This window comes from Larimichthys crocea, chromosome XV (assembly GCF_000972845.2).
Source record: "Larimichthys crocea isolate SSNF chromosome XV, L_crocea_2.0, whole genome shotgun sequence".
In the NCBI taxonomy this organism is placed as follows: domain Eukaryota; kingdom Metazoa; phylum Chordata; class Actinopteri; family Sciaenidae; genus Larimichthys; species Larimichthys crocea.
Window position 1 is genome coordinate 11,874,857 of NC_040025.1, and position 23,224 is coordinate 11,898,080.

At 43.3% G+C, this 23,224-nt stretch overlaps 1 protein-coding gene across 6 annotated transcripts; it reads right to left on the minus strand.

Moving 5' to 3' along the window:
- Positions 1–622: 622 nt before the first annotated feature.
- On the minus strand, positions 623–22,923 carry pkig (protein kinase (cAMP-dependent, catalytic) inhibitor gamma). 6 transcript variants are annotated; one of them, XR_003463876.1, is made up of 4 exons: positions 3,472–3,632; positions 3,196–3,377; positions 1,262–1,607; positions 623–848 (listed from the first exon to the last, which is right to left on the minus strand). XR_003463876.1 is itself a non-coding variant. In XM_010737068.3 (3 exons), exons 2-3 carry the CDS (start codon positions 3,347–3,349, stop codon positions 1,525–1,527), a joined length of 237 nt encoding a protein of 78 aa, XP_010735370.1. In that variant the 5' UTR covers positions 3,350–3,377; positions 22,501–22,923; the 3' UTR covers positions 883–1,524. The 6 variants fall into 6 exon arrangements, 4 of the variants coding, with proteins under 4 accessions (XP_010735370.1, XP_019108531.1, XP_019108530.1 ...); XR_003463875.1 differs by having other exon boundaries at positions 623–852; XM_010737068.3 differs by lacking the exons at positions 623–848; positions 3,472–3,632 and adding an exon at positions 22,501–22,923 and having other exon boundaries at positions 883–1,607.
- Positions 22,924–23,224: the final 301 nt, after the last annotated feature.

The following is a 23,224-nucleotide window of genomic DNA, read 5'->3' on the forward strand; positions in this document are numbered from 1 at the left end:
TCCTGCACGACATCCACTACACATATTACTACTGTCATTATTGCTGCCATATCTCCATTACAGTTTATAGTTAATGATTTGCTGCCGCTGTGCATCTGTGTCTCTTTATCTCTATCACAGGTTCCACTGCTACTGTAATCATTTTTACATTTATTGTAATTGTACAATATGTTTGTGTTGATTTGTCTTGTACACGTGACATCTATTGCACGTCTGTCCATCCTGGAAGAGGGATCCCTCCTCTGTGGCTCTTCCTGAGGTTTCTTCCACATTTTCTCCCTGTTAAAAGGGTTTTTGTGGGCAAGTTTTTCCTCACTCGAACCGAGGGTCTAAGGACAGAGGGTGTCACTCCCTGTACAGATTGTAAAGCCCTCAGAGGAAAATGTACTTTGTCACTTTGGGCTATAGTACAAATAAAATCTGATTTGATAAATTCTACACACTGGACCTTTAATGGGAATAAACCTGCGTCCGGCGTAAGCTGTCCGTTTGAGAAGCATTGAATCTACAGCTTTAGTATGAGTAGTAGTTTTATATAAAGTCACCTTACAGTGATATTAAAGAGGACACTAACAGAGACTGCTGAAATAAAAAAATAAAAGTCACAGCTTTACGGGTAAACTGCTGCGTCATCCTGTTTCTTTATTGTATAAAGAGATAAATGGGAACACTGGGGCCATGCTAGGTGGAAATGTAAGCACTGGCTTCCTGTAGCCGCGCTAATGTACACAAAAGCTGCATTCAATAATATTTATGGCTCTGGAACAGCTCAGCGCTGAACTCGTTAATCTTGGTCGGGCTGGGACTCGCCGCCGCCACCACCGCCACCTCTACGGCTCCTCTACCTGCTGCCTCGTGTGAGAAAAACAAAAATGCAGAATGTTACAGTAATTCATAAGTATTTTATTACACAAAGAAAAATTGCTATCACAAAGTTATCACTGAACATTTAGCAATAAATATGAAGTCCGTACACGACAGTATAATGGCGACTATGTTTGTTACTAAAAAAAAAAAAAGAAAAAGACTGGACGATGAAATCGGACACGCGGGTCACTAACACACACACGGACATAAGATAGAAAGAAAATGACAAACAGATGATTATGAATACGCCCTCCATGACACGGTCCCATATTAAGCTGGAACGATGTTTCGAGTGTTGTGAGTGGATTCTGCTCAGCTCGGTCCATCTCTACAGGCAAATCACTTCAAAGTTTCTGTGCTTTCTCGTCTTGTCGGGGGAATATCGATGACTAACCGGAGGATGAAGCAGAAGAGCGGCACTGCAGTCAGTCAGTTCTACTCGGTTCTGCTCCACAAAGAAAAAGCCTCTACATTTGGGGCCACCGAAGCTCCAAACAGGCCGGCAGTGAGCGAAGGTGTCCTCATGAACACTCTCCCTTTCCTCTTTTCTCCACATCTCTCCACTTTCACTCGCTTCCTTCTCAACATTTCACTGTTGCCCCCCACCTCTCCTCCTCTTCCTCCTCCTCCACCTCCTCCTTTGGTCTCTGGCTGAGTTTAGGACGGACCTCCGCCTCCCTGGGCATCTTGGCTGGTGGAGCCCTCTGCCTCAGGGGCTGGGGAGGCCCCCGGGTCTCCTTCTGGAAGAAGGACACAGGAAACAAATGAGCAAAAAAATAAAATATGTAAAATTATCAAGCTCATTCCTAACAGAAGGCAATAAATCAGGCTGATGAGAATCCTCGAGGAAGGAACTACAACTTCCTGTAGCAACGCGGTGTCAAGCATGATACGAGATTATTTCCGAATCTGAAGCTTCCCACCAGACCAGAGTTATTTATTTTGATTTATAGCAGTCAAAGTGGCCGTCATGTCATGGGAAACACGTCCTTGTGTCTGACTGAAAAGGAAGTCGGCGAGCGCGATGATACGATGCACAATGGTGAGACCGTGAACCTCTGCGTCATACTCCAGAGGAAGCGAGCGGCTATCTGTCAACGACTCTTTCAACGGCGAGGCAACAAAGCACGACAATCGAGTCCGACTGTGACCGCGAGTTGAGAAACGCCATCTGTTTGTGTTTTGAAGTGATGCGATGAAGAGCCGGATTCACAAAGACAGACTCTGACTTTAGATCAAACCAACAGTGAGGGGCCCGGTCTAGTTGTTGACATCAAGAGGATGAATTAAACATGAATTCTGTGTAAATTAAAACTTTTTTTTAAACTAGAAAACACGTCTGATCGAGCAACAGGGTCCAACCGATCAGACGTTGTAATGATGTTTTACTGTGTCGGCGTTTGCTCGCTCCTCTTCTTTTTTTTGTCCGTTGTTGCCACTGGTGAGCAGATGTCCGTGAGTATTACCATGGAGACAAGGGTCTCAGTTTTGAGTTGAGCCTTGGGGGTACGGTTGTTAATTTAAGACAAGCTCAGGCTAAAAAAAAATAAAAAAATCAGGTGCTTGTACATAAAAAAGAAACTTCATGGATCTGAAAATAACAGCTGCATCACAAACACACACTGAGATTATCGTGCCGGAGGCGGCGATGCGCCACCTCATGTGATCTCACGGGGAGGCAGATGTAAACAAAATGAAGATCTGTCCTCCTGATGCTGCAGGTGAGACGAGTCCGGATGAGGAAATGTTTTGGGGAGACGCGGCCGTCACGGGTTGTCTGGCTTTTAAACTGTGTTAACATCTGTCAGCGGTATGCTACCTGATGTTACCCTTAAAGGCTTGAATGTTTACTGTTGCTCTGTCTCTAAAGAGAAACTAAAAGTACTGACAAAGACTTTAGGTCCTAAATATCAAACATGGTTTATATTCCGAGGTCAGGACCTCACGGTACCGGATAATCTGGGATGAACGCTGGTCCTAGATCAGATTTATCTCCCACTGAAGCTGCACAAACTCCTGAAGTCTGAGCCCAGCTGTAGTTAGGCTTGATTTAACTTAAATTTTTTAATATTTCAGGGTTAGAGAGTAGTCATGGTGGTAATCGTCTGTCACCTGTATACCTGATTCATCTGACTGGAGCTCCACAGTTCAGCAGGTTTAAACATCTCGACTTTAGTAAACTGTCCAACTTGCATCAGACTAAAAGCAACATTAAGACACCAGACCAGTCTAAAACATATTTGTGTAGCCAGTCCCAGGTCCCAGGAAGTGTTGACATACTCACAAACATACACACATGCACTCTCGCTGTGATGTGGGTTCACTGACCTGCAGCCTTCAGGTCCATCTCCGCCAGGTCTTTGGTGAGCTCACTGGTGCTGGCCGCTCCTTCCCCCTCCCCTGTGATGTCGGGCACTGCGTTCCTGCGGCCTGTGCGATCACAGTTGATGAAGTCTGAGTACGACGTCTCCACGTCCATCATCTGTCCATGACCAGCGCTCTCATTACACCTGCCAGAGGGAGGGAGGGAGGAAGGAAAGCGGGAAGTCAGACTGGGCTGCGGGGGTGTCGCGAGACGTAAAAAATAAATCACCCCTTGCTGACCCGTGGGAGGACGCAGCACTTCCTACAGCGTGACACACAGGAACTGGATGGAGATCAAGAAATAAAGAAATATCACAGTGCTGAGCTGCTGAAGAAGAAACCGAGGATGACCAACGCAGAGTGGGCTGAAAGAGGGAGCACTCCAGAAGCACTTCCACAACCTGAGCGGCCGACAGCGACGGGAGATTCAATAAAGACAGGAAGAATGAAGGTGTTAATCATTTCTAAACTATTTCTGCACACCGATTAATGGCACTGCTGACATCTGTGCTAATTGCCTGCCCTAATTACGTCAGGAAAAACAAAAAGCTGCTCGAAAACTTCTCATAGCCTTCTTCTGGAGTCCTTCTTCTGGAGGCCCTAAAGGTACTCACAGCAGGAGGGGGGAGGCCTGGAAGGCTGTTCATCAATACACAGAGCAAGAAAACAGCTAGAAACCATTCAAAGCATGAGCAGAGGTGAGGCCACAGAGAGACAGAGAGGCAGAAAAGTAAGCAGAGCTCCCATTAGCCATTCATTCCTCTTCTGTTTCCTGTTCTCAGTCCATATTTAAACTAGGTCATGGATCCTGCCAACCTCTAAAAAAAAAAAATACAGCTGGTAAATCCTCCGAGAGGAGAGGACACAAAAAAAAATAAGACTGCTCCAGAAAAAGAAAAAGAATAGAAAGCAGTAGTGGGAAGTCGTCCTGTGAAGCAAAGAAAAGGAGAAGGAAACCTAAAGAAAGCGCATCACTGTCGGTGTCATCACAGCTGTTCCTCTCCCCCGCACGGATAGATTAGACCTGACGACATTACAGCGACTCTCTAATAAAGCGTTCGACGCTTCTTCTTCTGCTCCGACAGAACAGCTGAGCAGCTAAGCTGTTGAGAAACGTGGAGGGGGGTCGGAGTCTCGAGGGAGAAAGAAGAGAGAGAGGAATAGAAAACGAGCTGGCAGACACAGCTACGACACGCTGACCCGAGGCCAGTCTGTTCCCAAACTCTTTCGCTCGCATTCTTTTTAGGTCCCACAATTGTTTTCTTTCTCTTTACGTACAGTCTCGTGTGCTCCGTGCCAAAAAGGAAGCACCCGGGGTCATTCCCTGAGAGGGCCACCAGCCACACAGGGCGTGGGCGGAGCTTTTTAGGGTTGGTGTAATTTGCAGTAAAGGGCAATCTTTAAGCTCCTGTAGGTACGAGCGTTACCTCAGAGAAATGTCAGCGAGTTTCGCGCTGCTGGCATTTTCCTGAGTGCTTCCACCAAACACAAGAGCCACTCTGTATTCCCCACTGCAGATGGTGGTGTGATCCTCCGCTAGATTGGCATCTAGATAGCCGAGGTTGTGCAGTCATCAGTGAGCCACATCGCCGTGGGAGGCCGGCGTCTCACAGGTTCATAATTACACAGACAGTACTACCTTCTCCACAACCTCGAGTTCAAACAACCCAGGATTTTACTCACTGCTAATCAGTGCTGAGCAGTCTGAGGACGGCGACTCACTGCTGACACAAAAACCACTCCACACAAATTTAGACTTTTTTTTCTGAAGCGGTTAATCAGAGAGGAAATGTTTTTGCCCGCCTTGTTTCTACAGAAGACGTCACTTAGAGACACGACAATATAACAATAAATATAACATTCAACAGTGTTGTTCCGTTACAGGGCTCAACGCTAGATTTTAAAAGTGGTTGCCAGGCATCAGCTTTTGGAAATATGGTTTAGTAACCCGATTTATTTTAATAGGAAAATGTTTAAAAGCTTTTTTTTTTTTTACTAAGCTTTTTAAATAATAATTTGTAGTTTATGTTTTTAAGTCACCCAACAAATAACTTTTTGCTTGGCTGTTGACATCTGAGCATGTTTGAGTAAACATAGGTGCCGGCATATTAATGAATCAATACTTATCATATGTACGATTTATTAAAACTGCATTTATTTTGGGATTCATGTTTTGCTGTCTCCATTCTTCGTTACCGTGGACGCCTGGTTTAGTGACAACAGCTTGGTTGCATAATTGTATAGTTGCGTAGTTATGGTACTAATGACCAACTGTCTGTAAAATCTGTCAGTGTTTTGATTTCTGATTGATGACCCATTTGGAAACTGTGATCGAACAGAATTAGTCTATGGAAAAATAATCTGGAAAACAACAGCAACTATTGTGACATTCTCTGGTTTCCTTTCTGTTTTACATCTTAAGCTGAAGATATTTTAGACGTTACTTTGGGCCGAGGGGAAAATATGATGGGAACTTTTCACTATTTTCTAACAATATATAGACCAAACAATTCATGTACTGCACCAACAAGTTACACAGCTCTGACAGATGTGTAAACTTTACAGTTTTCGAGTTGACGGGTCGAGGTGTTGCACAGCTCTGAACCCTGGAGGTCTAAATCCAGTTTCAAGGCTTAAAGTTATGATGTGATGACACCTCTGTCTTCCAGCTGTCTGACGAGGTGATAGATCCTTTGTAGGAGACTCGCCACTTTAAAACAGACCGTCAAGAGATGTTCACGACGCTTTAACAAGAGACACTGAATAAACTTAATTAGCTGCAACATTTTAACAAACAAAATCAGCAACCTGCAGCCGCGCGAGACACTGTTCATTATGTCAGTGAAAAGAAAAGTGCCTCAGACACACGAGAAGGCCGATCCGGCTCACATATCTGCTCACCACTGAGGCTACCACCCAGCCTGGCTTTGCATAAAGACTGGGCAACAGCTCGCCTGGCTCTGCTTACCAGTAATCCCTTTAAAGTGTAGCTCTTGCTGAAATTTGCATAAATTTCAATCTAAAAACGAGTCTTTGACTATCAGTCCATGCACTTTCTACACATACTTAAAGATTTCATGAGCTGATCTCTCTTTGACTATTAAAGCAAACACACGGCACTTACTGTGTATCAAGTGCGGCAATGACTTTGCCTGTCTGCCGTGTTATGTTTGCCTTTTTCTACTCCATCGGCCTGGTCGTTATGTGGCTTAAGGGAGCCCCGTCTAATTGCCATTTGTTTGTTTAATTAGTCGGCTTGCCTGCGCATGTGGATCAAATCCTGCCATGAGATCATTAACAGGTTTCCATGGAGGGATGATGATGATGATGATGGTGTGCCTCCTGCTCTCCGGCACGTGTTTACTCTCGTCTCCTGGTCTGCCTGGTCTCAGCTGTGCTGGAAGCAGTTTAATGGTGCTGCATTTAAAAATAATAATAAATCACTTTATCCCTGCAAAGCGCGCCGTGATGATGACCCTGTTTGTGTTGCGCCGGCTGACTGACTGACTGACTGAGGCAGAGGAGGTTGCTGCTGTTGTTGTTGCTGCTGCTCACCTGCTGTGATTTGTATAATGCAAACGAGCATGTAAAGTGTGTCGGGGGCAGATGATCAGGCAAAGACACTGACGACCTTCTGTGTGACTGAAGTGATTGCAGCGCTTTGTTTGTGGAGTTGAATAAAAAGAATGAGCATGCAGGGTCGCAGAGAACAACAACGATTAATTAAGAGAATCCGATGAATGATTCATTCATCGTTTGTCTATACAGTAAAATGTCAGGGAGGAACGAAGAAAGTCACATTTCCCCAGAGCCTGAGGGGATGTTTCCAGTCTGAAACTAGAATTTATTCATGTTACGGCGATTTAAAAACAGAAAGCAGCAAACCCTCGTATTTGTGAAGCTCGAGTCTGCAAGTGTTTCGACATATTTGCTTGATAAACGGTCAATTTTGTTGCCTTTTTTTCCTCTTAACAAAAGGTCCAGCATGTAAGATTTGGTGGCATGACTTGCAATTGGCAACCAACTGAATACCCCTCACCTCACACGTCCCCCATCCAAGCTAGTGGGAGAACCTTAAGTGGGTATAAAAGTTGGCCCTATGTATAGCTACCATAAAAACATGACTGTATATATAAAAAGGCTATTTCTACAACAACATAATTCTTATTTTGAGGTGACGCTACACATAAAAACACAGTTATGACTAATATAATTCATATTTAGCCAATAAATCCCCGTAAATCCTACACACTGGACCTTTAAAGCCAATGTATGTGCAATATTTCTGAGCCATCGCACACATATGATGCCAGTCTTGCATCGTTCACAGATTTCTCACAGTATCTCATGACCACATTCCAGAAATTATGACTTATGGGTGTCCTAAAGAGCGCTGGGTGTCCCAGTTAAATAAAAAGGCCGTCTTTATGTGAAAGGTCGCTCTGTGTGTACGCGGAGGCGGTGTTGGGGGGGGGAACTCGACACAGCTGCAGCTGGAAACACTACCACACGAGACAAAATGTCACAGGTGTGTATTTTCACTCAAGACAATAACAACTCAATCCTCAAAGGGAAATCGCTGCCGCTCGGCTCCACGAGCTGAACTCGGCTCGGCCTCGCTCTTTTTTCCCCCCTCTCTCCTTCCTGCTTCACGCCGTCTGCGTGGATCATTTCCAATGTGGGAATGTCTTTCAACAACAAAAAAAAGAAAAAGTTGTTTGACGTCCCGGTTCGAATTCTGGTAATTCCTTTATTATGAGAGAAGGGCTTGCATTGTCATGTGTCCACAAAGAGCGGCAGAGCTTCATTGTGAATGAAAGCAAAAAGGCAGAACAAAGACTGCGCACGCAGTGGAGTTTTCCTCCACGACAAGTTTGAGCATGAGCGGTGACCACGCTGGGCGAGGTGGCATGTAACAGGAGAGCTTTCTGGCATGGAGATATTAGGAACAAAAGCCTTTTGAGATCACTGGGGGAATATGAGTCAGCATAGCCACTTACACCGGGGCCCATTAGAGAGGCAGCCTCACTACTATCCTGCTGGAGCCTTTTAAGCCTGATTTGTGTGTAATAAACTCACATTATCTGCAATAACCCCACACAAAGACCGGCTTCGTTGCTGATTTTGACATCCATTAGCGCCGTCTACGCAACCAGTTTCCAAGTCTGTCAACTGGCTCTGCTGCGTTTATTGACGAGGCAAAAAGCCTACGCGAGAGCGAGTTCATCTGCTTCTTGTGGAAACTTTTCAGCCATGAATACTTAATGTTTTAAAAAGTTTAAAGATGTAACGAGCAAACATCAAAAAGGTAAGCGAGAGGCGATTATTTTTATTATTCATCCATCCGTCGATTCATTTTCTATCGAAGACGGTACACCGGGCAGAGCTGCAACGCAAACTACTCTGCAACTAACTTTAGTTCATTTTAAAGCAGAAAGATGAATACTATACTTAATATATTTAATACTTTTATGTGTCATATGACAGTAAACAGATTTGGGACTGTTGGTCAGACGATAAGACATCTGAAGATATCGCCTGGAGCTTTTTTAAAATTCATTTTCTGGCATTTTCTAGACAAAAGAAGGAAAATAATCAGCAGATTAAATCGATAATGAAAGCAGTGTGTCCAGGGGATGTGTTCAAATGTCTTGTTTTGTCTGTCCAACAGCACAAAACGCAAATATATTGAATTCATAACGATCTAAGACACAGATACTGTAAGCAGAGAGTTTGTTTGGCATTTCTGCTTTAAAAATGTCTCAAGCAATTCATCAAACTAATCTTTATGGCTCTATTAAAGTCCTGGAAACATTGCCTTTGCCTTTTAAGTCAAAAAGATATCGCTGTTCTCTGTACACTCTTCATTCATCAAAAACATAAAAGTTTAAAGAAGCTCTCACCAAAGTAATCAGATTTGCTTCATCTGCTGCCTGTGAGCAAACCCAGACTTGCTTCAGACGAACTCATCCGAATCCATCCAACCCCGCAGCGCTCGGTGTCACACAGCAGCAGAAGCACCATAACACTGGTGCGCCTCAGCTCTTTCCTGCTCGCTCGCTGCCTCTCAGCCCCCGTCGAATGTGGTCTGGGCACTGTCTGTTCACATGATGTCAGCAGCTGCTTGGCTGACAACGAGCCCACTTCAAACACAAGGGAGCTGTATTTCCTCGTCGGGATTAACATTGTTGTTCCTCGCCGGCTTTCCTCTCATAAATAAATAAAAAGCCCCTGTCCCATTCAGCTCTGCTGTATTTGCCCTCTCATATCCTTCCTTCTTCTTATGGGACCCGGGGCAGGGTGTGAGGGCCTGATTTCCCCTGGTGAAGGGAATATTGCACTTAGCTTTGGCTCTTGAACAGTCAGCCATTTACACAGACGCTGTGAAAACTTTCCCTGCTGAGGAGACGAGCAGACACAAATCTCCACCACTCCAAAGAGTCAGTCTTTCTCTCTCTCTTTTTTTGTTTCAAGCATCCTATTAAGTGGCAGCAGAACTCTCCATCTTCTCTGTCAGACATGCAGAATTATCACTGATAACAATGGATACTCCACGCACAATTTTCAATCTCCTTTCCACCGAGCGGAGATACCGAGAATGATCACTGCCACTCTCGCATAATTTCCATCTTAAATGAGCGAGCTGAGCTCCGACGCGCCCGGAGGCATTATGAATCAGCCCAAAGAACAGGAGATAAGAAGCCTGACCGGGACTATTAGCATCAGCTGCTGTGGAAGAAGTCTTGAGCGAACTAATGAATAAAACAAAAAGGTCCGGGCGAGGCTCGCTTCTTCGGAGAGCTACAGCCAAATCAAAAATCAATCTCGTTCGGACAGATTATCTCAGCAGGCATGCAGAGGAGCAACTACAGTCGAGGTTCCCTCAATTCACAAGTCGGGAGCACTTCGGAGATCAATTCCCAGCATTCATCTCTGATCAGATCAGAGCCGGATAAAGAAAACAAACGTGAATGACTTTTCCTCAACACGATGTTGACTGCTGGCATGTTGAGCAGGGCTGAGAATAACCAATATTGTCATCATTGATTCATCTGTGGATGAAACACACAACTGTTATTGGATTATAATCGACGAGTTGAGTTGTCAGGACCTTAACTGCTGCCGCCGCCACTTCCACTTCTGCTTCTAGCTTTATTCTACAGTGTGCTTTACAGCACATACAGTCGAGGAAAAGAAAAAGAAAACTCTCAATTACTGATATCAATTGATCTATAAAATGTCCCGTTACAAGTTCCCTGAGTTCATAGAGAATGTCACATGGGAATAATTTGTGTTTATGGCCATGACATCACATGTTTATTTACATACGAATGACATGATGCCAGAATAAACAGCTGTTATAACCCCGTTTTAAGGCTCTATCCCACCGGGCACGGCTGTGACTCGACCATCGAAGGGGTTTGAGCTGGCCGAAAGTCAAACACAGAAACATCAGAGAGAACCTGGTAAATTTTCCAACTTCTAAAAAAAATTAAAAAAATTAAAACAGACAAAAGTCAAAACTAACTAACTACAAAGCCAACTCATGGTAGAAGGAAACCAATAAAGTTGTCATGATACAAAACCACGATACTATACTAGACAAAGTATCACGGTTCCGGATTATTATCGCGATACGGTGCCCTTTTTTATTATTATTATTATTATAATTAACTGCAATGTATTTGTACAAGTTATAAATACTTATTAATTACTTTTGTTTGGTGCATAATAAACATAATACTGGTGAAGTAAGAATTAGACTGAAACAAGTACGAAACAAGTTTGGTTTTTTGAGCAAAATTAGTGTTGCCACTGACGCCGACGCCGGGCCCGGTGCTTCTGCTGTGGTGAGTGTGTTGTCTCGTGTTTGTGACTGTAAGCCGTGCTTTGGCTTGTTGTTTGTTTTGAAGCGAGTTTCTATCGAAGCGGAGCTGTCTTCATGGAGTTTGTTCTTGGAGGCAGAAACTGAACAGCCAATCAGCTAACAGACGGGCGAAAACAGCCAATCATTCAGCAGCTGTGTAGTTCGGTTGCAGTAGTTGCCACGTTGGTTTGTTTACAAGGGAGTAGCATGCAGTGAGAAGCCGGGAGGAGAGTAGAGGCGGCTGCTATGTAGCGGAAATTGGCACCGGTAGTATAGTAATCCACGGTAGTACCATCGTGTAGAATTTCTAGTATAGTAGGAACCGTACGATTACGATTTGGCACCGTGGGGTACCGTGGGTATCTATGTGGGATATGAAGACATGTGAGAACAGAGCGATACAGAGCCATGCCTGGTGCAACTGAGGGGTAAGACCACGCCTAAACATTTTTTAACAGCACCTAAGCTGAATGAACATGACACGTCTTGCTGTCACTTCTGGTCGCAGTGTTGGTCTTCTTTTCTTCTGTACAACAAAACGAAAGCTGTCTCCTTTAACTCTTCCACTACAGAGCTCAAATATGACCCCATACATTATTCTGCTATAATTATGATAAATGATGATGCCATTTTACGACGGACACTGATATGATTTCTGGGATAATATATCATCATAAATATGACATGACAGACCTACAGAAAACCCAACGATAATCAGTTTACTGTCATTTAAGACCAAGAAAAACAGAAAATATTCACATTTGAGAAGTTGGAACCAGGAAAAAGCAGGTTTTCCTCAGTGTTGATGACTCAACAAAAACAGGCCTGATCATTCTTGTTTTGGTAAAACTAAAGATCGACTACCTGCTCCCAGCTCGAGAAACTTCAGGCTGCAGGCGGCTCGTAGGGGATTAGAAGGTCAGAGATGCAGAGAGGTTCTGAAGCAACATGAGCCTCGGTGGTCAGAAAAATCAATTCTAAACTTTACACACAACCTGTGTGGTTAAGTGTCTCCGTACAGAAGGTCTTCTTGACTTTGTTCGGCAGGTTTTACGGTATCAATGTGGCAGGTGAGCTGCTGCTGCTAAACAATGATTCACGTCTCATCCTCTGAACGACCATCAGCATCACTGTGGAGGTCGACAGCAAATCCATTACATGTCACGGGCTAATAACAACAAACGGACATGGACTGAAGCAGGAATAAAAAGAGAAAGAACATCACATGAACACATGTTGTTGGACATCCAACACTTGGGCGTCAGTAACAAACAGAGAGGGATTTCAGGCTTTCATCGCATCATATAGCTGTGTTGTGCAACACATATTCAATGTTGTGCCTGTGAATGATGAGGCCTAGAGGAGGCATTACAATAGCAAGCGGTAATACAGGGAATGGGACCTCTGGGAAAAGGAGATGAAGCTGTGATCCCTGCGCACGCTGAAAGGCCAGGAAAATCTGAAATAAGGCACTTGACAATATGCTGCAAACTAATCTTTAAATTCATTTTGAAATCGGAGTAAAGAGTGCACAACGTTTTCCAGGTTTAAAAGCAATGCCTCAGAAATTTGAAATGCTGCAATACATCTTTGCAAAATGGATTCATGTTGGAAAATAGAGCTCTACATGAAGGAACAAGGCAAAGCAAGACCAGAGGAGCTGTCAATGATCAATATGGACCATTGACAGCTAGCCTGGATCTATCCAAAGCTTCTGCGCAGGTTGTGGTTTGAAGTAGTTTTATGAGCTGGTGTAACACTGCATACTGTGTGATTCCACAGTCGTGTAGTCGGTTTATTGGCTCACAGGTGCCCTCTGTGAGGAAACCTGCCCCCATTCAAAAGTTTCTAAACCCCTGAACGCAGCTTGGTGCGTGGTGTCTGACCGAGACTAACCTCAGTTACATCATGTCACACTGAACTATTTCTTGTTTGGGTGCAAGTGACTTCCTGGAATCACCACAGGTTGCAAACCGTTGATCAAATCCAGTCAGCAAGAACTTCACGAAATGTCAAACTATTCCTTGAATATGAAATGATTCACCGAATGGCTCCAACAAGATGACCACATCACATTCACATGACCGGCTGCTGCACAGGAAGTTCTTTGTATAACTTCCAGTTATTAACCCCCCCACCCAAACACGACCCACGCTGATTACAGCAGCTGAAAAGAAACGCTGACAGATGCTGAAAAATATTCAGAACATGTTCATTTGATATGTGTAATAAAAGACACGTCTCCTCTCGGTAACAGTAGCTGAGTGCAAACGAGGAACCCAAAACGATACCGACAGCACTTACATTAATTTAGTTAATCAACTAAGTTGCCTCACCTGTTCAACAGACGGCACGGCAGTGTAATAAACAGCGCTGCAGAGACAGACAATACTTCTACTACACACCGAGCTTCCTTTTGTTAGCACGGCACGCTTAGCAGCAGCTGGGGGTCAATCAATACCAGTTCTTGAGCTGATGAGGACCAGCGCATCATAATATTGCGATGTCTTCACACAACATAAAACCACAGCAAAGTAACAGGATCGCATACAGCATTGGATATCCACGTTTGGAGGTAAGTGAAGGTTACATTACCGGAGGCGTGTACGACACAGTGTCCTCTGTGGGCCCCAAAAGAACCCGGCAAATAAGCTGCGATCGATCAACGTGTTCCAGACAGTGGAAACGAGCGGCCAGACATATGAGTCTACTGTAACAGCGTGCCCTGCTTCAAGCTATAGGGAATCCCCTGGTTTGTTTATTTGTGGGTTTGTGGTGTGTGTGTGTGGAAAAGGATGGGTGTGACTGAGTCTCATCAACCACCAATGATTCACAGCTGAGTCAGGAGCAGGTGCTTCAACTGGACTCCAAAATGAGGCCGTGATTACAACCCCCCGAAAAGAAAGAAAACACACACTCACATTTCCCATTTCTGAAATGGCAACTGTTCGCCCGGAGTCTCGTCATTCGAGAATCTTCACAGGCAGTGTTGTTACCAAAACAAATGCGTGGAGAGGAACAGATTTTATTATGACTGGACATACGACGCACGTCGTATGGAAGCTTCCCTGGCTCTCACGATAAAAAAAAACAAGCAACAGAGATGAATGTTCTTCAAGACAAACATCTCTGGACAGCTTTTCTCCTGTTTACGTAAAAAGCCAGACTGATTCATGACTGTGTAAAGTTAAGGATGTTAGGATGGTATACGTCTTTTAAAAAGGTGGAAATATTTAGATCTGGGTGACTCTGCCGAGTCTGGAGAAGTACTGCGTTTTTGAATTAGCACTAAATGTCCTGAGAGATGTTTACATTTTACATTCATGTCCATAAAGTTTACTTTGAAATGTCACTGTTTTAATACTGTAGCATTTGCAACGAACTAAATACCCTTCGCCTCACTCTCTTCTTCCCAATATGAATGAGAAACTACAATGTCAACAACAAGAGGCTAATGTTTGGTTTGTCCGTTCTGGGTACTGTAGAAAGACTACATGGATAAGGACCCACTCCCTTTGTAGATATAGAGTTAAGGCTCATAACTCAAGATTGATTCCAAAGACTGGACCTTTAACATCTTCGACACTGCTTGGACACACACACGTCTCATTGTCTTTAGGTAAAGAGTACTGGTATGACATGGTTAGGCTACAATTTGATGGTGGAAAAACTGCCTTGACTCATTTGACACACTCACTTTGATAATCCCATGCAGGTTTTTTGCCTCCATAAACAGTTTTGAAATTGGGCAAGTTGGGTTTGACCGGACAGCTGGATTCAATTAAGTCAATAGAATTCATGTGTGATGATGTTGGTTTCCATAGAAATCATTTCATTGAGGTGAGTTTTGTTGTTTTAAACATGACCTCACTGTATTAAATGACCTATTGTGACCTCTAAGACAATCACCGCCTGCAAAAACTGCAATTCTTACAGAAATCTCAAAATGTCAAACCAGGGATTTTTCTCGAGGTCTTGGTGTCTTCATGTGGTATTTTTATCTAGTTTTGAATGGTCAAAAATGGTTTTGCACCAAATCTGTGTGGTATGGTATCAACCCCAAAACTGCTACTGAACTATTTATAAGACCTAATAGAGTATGGGAATGGCCACCAAATCCTTCAGTCATAATGTGCTAAGCTCTTATACACACTAAACTTTCTAAGTTTAAATAGATGCCACAAATGATGTATATCACTTCTGTGTGGCATATACTGTTGTTCCACTAATTTATTATATGGAGGAGTGGAAGAGTTTAATCATTCTAATTAGAGCTAAAAGAACTAGCTGATTGATAGAAGTCTTGTTCCAGGTCCTCAGATGTGTTTTATCATTGTAAATTAAACCCAAAGGTAGTTGTGGTTAGTTATTCAGTTTCTTAATCACACAAGACAAGAAAAAACAATCAAATGCAAATTTTGGGCACTTTTGTCCAAATAAATTACTTTTAAATCGATTTATTTTTCGTCAATCGACAGATCAACTACCAATCGCCTCCCCAATCCCATTGGTCCCCAGGTGTCACTCAGCTCTACATCAGAGCTTGACGTGCTGTGGATAACTGCTGCGCTGGTCGCTGTCCCTTCTATCTATTCTAATTCTACTGCAAGGTTGCCCGGTTCTATTTCTGTCCACACATTTAACAACACGAGACCTCGACAGGAAGCAGGTGGTTTGTTTGCTGTGTTGTTTATGCCCTATCTTTTCCCAGGCTTTTTGCGAACACGCACACACACACACACACACACAGACACACTGGAGGCTGAACAAGACCCTGGGGCTGATGAGGAGGAGGACGAAGAAGGACAAGAGGGAGATGAGGGAATAGGAGCAGAGATGGTATGATGGTAAGAGGAGAGAATTGAAGAGAGGACGATGAGGAGAGGATGGAAAGCAGCTGAAAAGGAGGAGGAAAAAGAGGGAGGACGAGAGGTGCAGGGAAGGAATGCATGCATGTTTATTGTGCTTTCTAAAAAAGGAAATATCCCCCACTGGCTCCAGTGTTTTCAGTACTTTTTTTTTTTGAGAACTTGAGAAACATAATACATCCTCCTCAGCTCGGCTGCAGCACACAACCATTTAAACCAGTCTGTAACAGAATATATGATTTGGTTGCGGGCCTATCTGCACCACCTGTTCCTGATCCTCTCTCCAATAAAACACAAAGACGGCTCACTTACAGTGCTAAAGATCCGATTACTCCGATCACAACCGCTGTTTATGCTTTTAAAATAATTCAAAGAACATGAGACGCTCCCCTCACCTGTACCGACGGCCACAGCGTGTCGGAGGTTTGCCAAGTAATTCCACTCGGCTGCATCATCACACTTTTCTCCCTCTACAAATCTGGGAGGATGTGGGCGTCATGTGATTCGATTTGCTGAGTTGACAGAGATAAAAAAAAGGGACACACACAACCCTCTTCATGAGCAAACACACGCAAAAAAAAAAACACAACAGTACAGGCTAGCGCTGCACTTTCCTCCAGACCTAGATAACAAAAACCATCGTTCATGCTGCCGTGCAGGACAAACACAGTCAGACTGTCTAAAGCGCAGCAGGCCAAACATGAGACTAATGCATCAGCAGTGGTGGGGGAAGTATTCAGGTCCTTTACTCAAGTAAAAGTACCAGTTCAACCGTGGTAAAGTAATTCATCTAAAACTCAGAAACATCAGCAAAATGCACTTAAAGTATCAAAGTAAGAGTACTTGCACTACCCGATCTGTGTTTTTATTCATTCAAATATTAGACCGTTAACACCGCACATCTGTTAGAGCTGGTGGAGCTACAGCTAACAATTATTTCCATTTATCTGCTGATTATCATCTGATTCATCTTTTAGCCTCTACTAGAACCTGTAACCTGTCAATCAAAACATCCACGCTCTTAATTCTGAATAACTTTAAGCCAATATCATTGGAACAGGTGAGTGTACAGTTGAGACCAAAACTGTTTTTTGTACCAGGCTGTAAACATGTTATGTTGTGACATTTTAAACATGGGGACTTATGGAGACTGACTCAAGTGGAGGAACTGCAGTTTTTGTATTAATGTTTTAGACTTTTCTCAAATCTTTTAAATCTTGGATAATTTTACCTCATCTGTCGTTTGATTTTGTTGCAGGGATCACAGCTCTAAACCTGGTTTCATCATCAACATTTTATTTAAGGTTATGCGATGTTTTGCATGTGGAATCTAAAAAGTAACTATGGCTGTTAAAACAGTAGAGTTAAAGTACAACGCTTCCTTCTGGAACGTAGTGCAGCAGAAGTATAAAGTGGTCATCCTGTAGAGCTAACCTACAGGCCATGAAACAATAACAATTTGTTTGTCCTATTAGAAGCAATTAACACATTTCATTTCCTCTAATAGCACAATGGGAAATGGGATACACTTTTAATCTATCGCCGTCAAGTGAATTTTAATGACAGTCAATGATTTGCTCTCTGGTTGCAGTGAGCCGGCCTCCTATCAGCGGAGCTTATCGTTTCTCCTCCTCTGGGATTTGGATGAAAACCTTTTCAGAACAACAAAAACAAGCAAATATTTGAAAGCGGAGCGAGCCGGAGGATTCCCAAACGGATCAAATCAAAGCGGAAAGCAGATCACACGAGTGATTCCCTGTCAGACACTGAAGGTCGCTCTAACGTTTGCATCTCGCGTCACTTTTAAAGCTCAATGACTTCGGCACGTTTATCACATCACATGGCCGCTCCATCTAAAATAATTAAACCACCACGGAGATTCTCATCTAATCCGGAAAAAAAAAGGACATGTCAGTTTTACTTCCAAACCAATTCACACGGATGAGAATCCATTTACATAATAAGGCTTGATTAAAAATCCGCTCACCGAATAGATTCAAAAACTGTTTATTCAACACCTCGACCTTGTCTGTGACGTGATGCCGTGGATCCAGCTGAAGTAAGAGGGTGTAGAGGGTGTAGCCTGCTGCATTAAATCAACTGGCTTAATGCTGGGAAACAGACGTGTTGCCACTTTGAAGAGCAACGCCGGCAAACAATGTCAATTATGAGGAAGAGAGCATACATCAGGAAATAGATTGGGCCTCATAAGTGTGTATGTGATATCCATCCACTTACTACAGACACTTAGTGTGGGCAGGGTTGCAGCCTATCTTATGACACTGGTCTATAACCGCCATTTCAACTGGCTGGATACCATTTCCTCTGCCAGTTGGAATAAACCTTAGCAAACATTTAAGTGACACTCCACCCAGAATCCATCTTCTGTGTATGACACACTCGTTCCCTGAGGGTGTATTGAGTTTGCAGTGTGGTCACTGTGTTTCATAGTGGTTAAGAGTATATTTCAATGGTGACCCAGTTTCACGCCGTACAAAAAAAAGGTTTGAGCTTTATGTGCTGTCTGTCGGTGAGTTCAGTTCGTCCCAAACACTCTCACTTAAAAACACTGCGTCCTACCCCCGTTGACCCTGCATCTGCCTCCTGTGCTTTCATTGGTCCGATTGGTCCACCGGTTTGTCCCAGAGTGTTTCCATCTCCAGTAGAGCCTGACCGATGCTGATATAGATAAAACTCAAATATTCTTCATGAGGTCGCTGACTTTTTCCTTTATATGAAATGTGCTTATTATCTTCCATCTATAGCCAGCATTAAGACCCTTATTGACCAATGAAAAGATGTTTTCTTACATCATGTAGGATAAAGTAGGACAGAAGGAGGAGAGCTTTGGATAAAGAACATTTTGAGTTTAGATTCGAGGATAGACGACGAGCTCTGTGATCTCTCTGAACAGGCTAATCCAGCACGACAGCGTAAGATGGCCATTAACCTGGATTATACTGATTCCAATCTAAAACAGTAAAATAGCTTTGATTAGGCTTAGCCTTGATATTGATGGCTTAGATAGATCGGAGGACATGAACAGGAGACCTGAGGCTCAGAACTACCTGCACATTGTTCGAATTCACTTCCATCACAATCAATCCATTTATCAAATATCGTTTATCATTTCCGGTGCTGAATGCGTTTCATTAACGTGTTTTTAGGTTCATATTAAGAACTAGTTTTTGGACATCACACTGCAACAATGACAAACTTTACTTTACTAATCTGTGCGTACCTGCTTGCAAACTTGACGGCCTCTTTAAGACAAACATTTACGACCACCTTGCATAGCGAATACAATTAATTCTGATTCTGATTTTGAGTCTACAGGCACCAAATGTTTCATACATTTAAAAAGGATCTGCGTGCAGGATTTCATGGCATCTAGCAGTCCACTTGACCTCCGGTTCCAAGCATGAAAGATAAACTACAGTTGGTGTATTTAGAGCCAGTGTTTGGGTTGTCCATTCTGGGTTACTGTGGAAACATGGCAGTTCAACATGGTGGACACTGTCCACGTACAGATGAAACAATTAATAGAAAAACCCTTAGCTGCAGCCCTGGATTAGATAAAGCATCACTTCATATGTTTAATTAACCTCTTCACTTATCTGTAGATTTGAACTCCAGCCACATAAATATTAGTAGACCGGTACACCTGTAGGCACAAAAAAGGTGTAGCCTTAAAACTACACGTTTTCATATCTGTACTTCAGCCTCCTTCTCCACTCGTTAGACCAATTAAAAAAAACAGTCCTCATCCAACAATGCCAGAGCAGCTAAAATTACATGAGACCATTACCCACGGCCGTGGCTATTTATAGCGCCTGTATCATTATTTCATTAAATGTACCTGTAAATCATCAGAGGTGGTGATACTTTCGTTATTAAACGTCAGAGAGATGATCACTGATGTGGTTCATAGCAGCATTATTAAAACGGTCTTTACAAAAAATGCTTCACAATAAGAGGATAAAATGAAAGGGACTTCTTTGTGTGTCAGAAAAGCGTTTTCCCGTCTGAGAGGCTAAAGGTCCGGCAATGGCACTCGATTTCTCCTCATTGGGAGCTAAAAACAGAGGAGCTTAAGTCCTCCGCGCACAGGGCAAAGAATGTAGTTGGAGGTCAGCGCAGTTGAACTGACAAATCCCCCGTCCACAAAATATACACATTAAAACCGATGATTACACAGAGGGACACATACAAAAATAGATCCTGAGTTCACATTGTACCCAAAAAAAAAAAAAAAGAAGCCTGCTGCACTGCCAGCTACAGACGGACGTTTTCTGATCCTCTGTTGTCTTTAACATGGGAAGGTCTGATTGTGGACATAATCTGAAAAGAAATCTCGGAGGCGCTTGAACCAATTCTGAGAATAGATTTCTATTTTTATCTTAAGCATGTAATGTCTCGCCCCCCTTGGTTGCAGAAAAAGTTTAAAATCCAGCTGCCTCGGATTCCCATTAAAGGACACTTTTCTCCAAGTGGGAATGAAATAATCTAAAAGGACATTTAACCTTTAAGATGGACTACAAGTGGAGTGGAGAAAAAAAACAACAATCTGATGACCATTTACGGAAAAACAACCACACCATAACCGGTCCACGCCTGGCGTGTATACTTAATGCAGGCTCTAAGCTCAGGGATATAGGGGTCCAAATGTTCTCAGGGTAATCATGTTATTGTTGGCAGCCCTCACTGGGAGCAGATATGGCTTCTGTTTACTAAAGGAGTTAGGTGGAGAATGGTGGCGGTCATGCAGCACTGCAGATAATCATACCTTTACTAGCATGACCCGATTACTCACGATGGAGCCGCTTTCTAAATAACCGGCGTCACAGATTAGACAAAGACACAAAGACCTCCCAGAGGACGAGCCTTGGTCCGTGTCCGTCTTCTCCTCTCCTCCTCTCTGCAGACTTGTTTGGGCTCAGTAAATATGACTGAAACACAAGAGGGACGGTTCTGTACAAGGTCAGCAGGGCATGGGTGTCTCTCTCTCTCTCTAGTAGCTGGGGTTTTCTTGCATCAATGCACGCTCTCTGTTCTGGCTTCTTTCCACCACCACCACCCCCTTGGCCATTTTGAAGGATAACAGACCATGTTTGGTTAGCTGGTTGCAAAGATAGGAGACGAGGCAGTGGAGAGCCAGTCCAAAGAAGGCCATGTCAGTGTGTGCACATCGTGCAAAAATGTAATCTTGAATCTCCATCAGGTGGCTTAACCTGCTTACGACACCAACATGAAAAGAATGATGCAGGAATATGGGAAAACGTGCAAACACCACATGCATTTGTTGTTGTCTAACAGATTAACTGAGCCGAAATTATGAGTCCAAATAATCTGCAACGATTTTCATAACTGTTGCAAGCAAAAAACAAAAAACACCAAATATTCCAGCGTTGCAGCGTCGAAATTGTGACGATTTCCCGTTGAATATTAACTGAATATTTTAAAAAGGTTTTGGAGTGTTGGTCAAGACAAAACAAGCAATTTGATTAATCGAGAATATAAATCAGCAGATAGAGATTACCCTGGCTATACTTCATGTGCAGCTACACAACTGCCTGCTTTCTTTTAGAAAATGTGCAGATGTGCAACAGCTTCCCTGACATACCACCACCACCAAAAATCACCCTGCTGAGACAAAAACAGAGCAACATTTCCACTTCAATACAATGCATCTTAATGTCCAGAGTACATGTTAACCACCGGCTGAGCTCGGGGGAAATTTTCGGTTACAGTCAGCCAGTGAAGTCGACAGTGATGCAAACAACCACAGGCAGAGGGCATGAAGCCAGTATTTATCCTCACCAGTGCCCATGCCCAGTAACGGCTGGCTCTTGCCCAGCAACACTCATGCAAAGTGGGGGGTCCCACAGTCTGTTGCTCCCCCACCAGCCCTGCTTTTACTGCTGCTGAATCTCCATCTCCACATCCAGCACTGTCATCTCACAAGAAAGAAAAACTGCATTGACATTTTTCCTCTTCATCTCCCCAAGCAGATAGACAGATTGCTGCACGCTGTCATGGCTGCACTTGGTATCTCATCGAGTTGGGGGTGGTAAATAGATAGTTGATTTGTGTCTTTGATAGAGAATATATAAAATAAAATAAAGGAGGAGATGGGAGCTTTGCTGTCATTAGCTGCCCTGAATGCAGCAGCAGCAGCAGCTAATGTGTGGGAAGGACGTGCATGCCAGTCCTTTAAACTGTACAGACGACAGGAACAATGGTTGAACACATTTTTCGAACAAAGGAAAAAAAAAATATCATTAACATTCATCGTTCATTTTAACCGTTTGTCTTCTTCTTGTCTCGTCTCTGCGTAGAAACATTGTGAAAAATGCATCATTTAAAAAAAAAAAAAATCACATAGTCGGCTGGTGAGCTCGTGCAGCTGCCTGCCCGACGGTTTTTTTTTTTTTTTTTTTTTTTTCAAACTGAACCCGACCGTTATTTTAAAAAATAACCGTCCTCGTCGCGTGCGAAACAAATAAAATAGAAAATAAAATAACCGCCACTAACCTTGGTCGGGTCGCCTCCTGTTATCCACTTGTTACAATGGAAATTTAACACCATGGATGCCTCCTGGTTAAGTTTCCTGGCACACGAACAAACCCAAAAACAAAAAAACAGCAACAAAAAAAAAAGGGCACCTAGAGTAGAAACTGCTGGTGTGTGTGTGTGTGGAGAGAAAAAGGCTCCTCACTGACTACACAAGTGTGGTGGATGTTTCCTCCTCTCTCTCTCTCTCGCTCTCTCAGGATAACCGTCGGAAAACAACTAGAGAGAGAAGGAGAGAGAGAAAAAAATAGAAAAGAGAGAGGAGGAGAGAAAAAAAAGAAAAAAAAGAGAGAGAGAAAAAAAGGTTGTGTCTTCAAACAGCTGTTTTTTCCAAAATGGAGTTAGCCGTGTCTGAGCCAATCAGAGCGAGCCAGTGGAGGCTCCCACTCCTCTGTGGGCTGGAGCCAGAAGCAAAGCAAAGCAAAGCAAAGAGGCACAGTGAAGATCAAACACTTACACATTATGCATCATCTTTTTTCTTTTTTTTTTATTATTATGATTCATTGTAGGTTTCATGTCACTGCAGCTTTATTTAGTTTTGGACATCAAACCCAACAGAAACAGCTGAGATTGCCTCCTCACAGGGCAGGGAACCCCCCCACCCAGATGTTTGGATTTGCTTTAGCTGCACATGGGAGGGATTATATCCTGTGATGCAGAGGGTAAAACAAAAAACACAAAATGT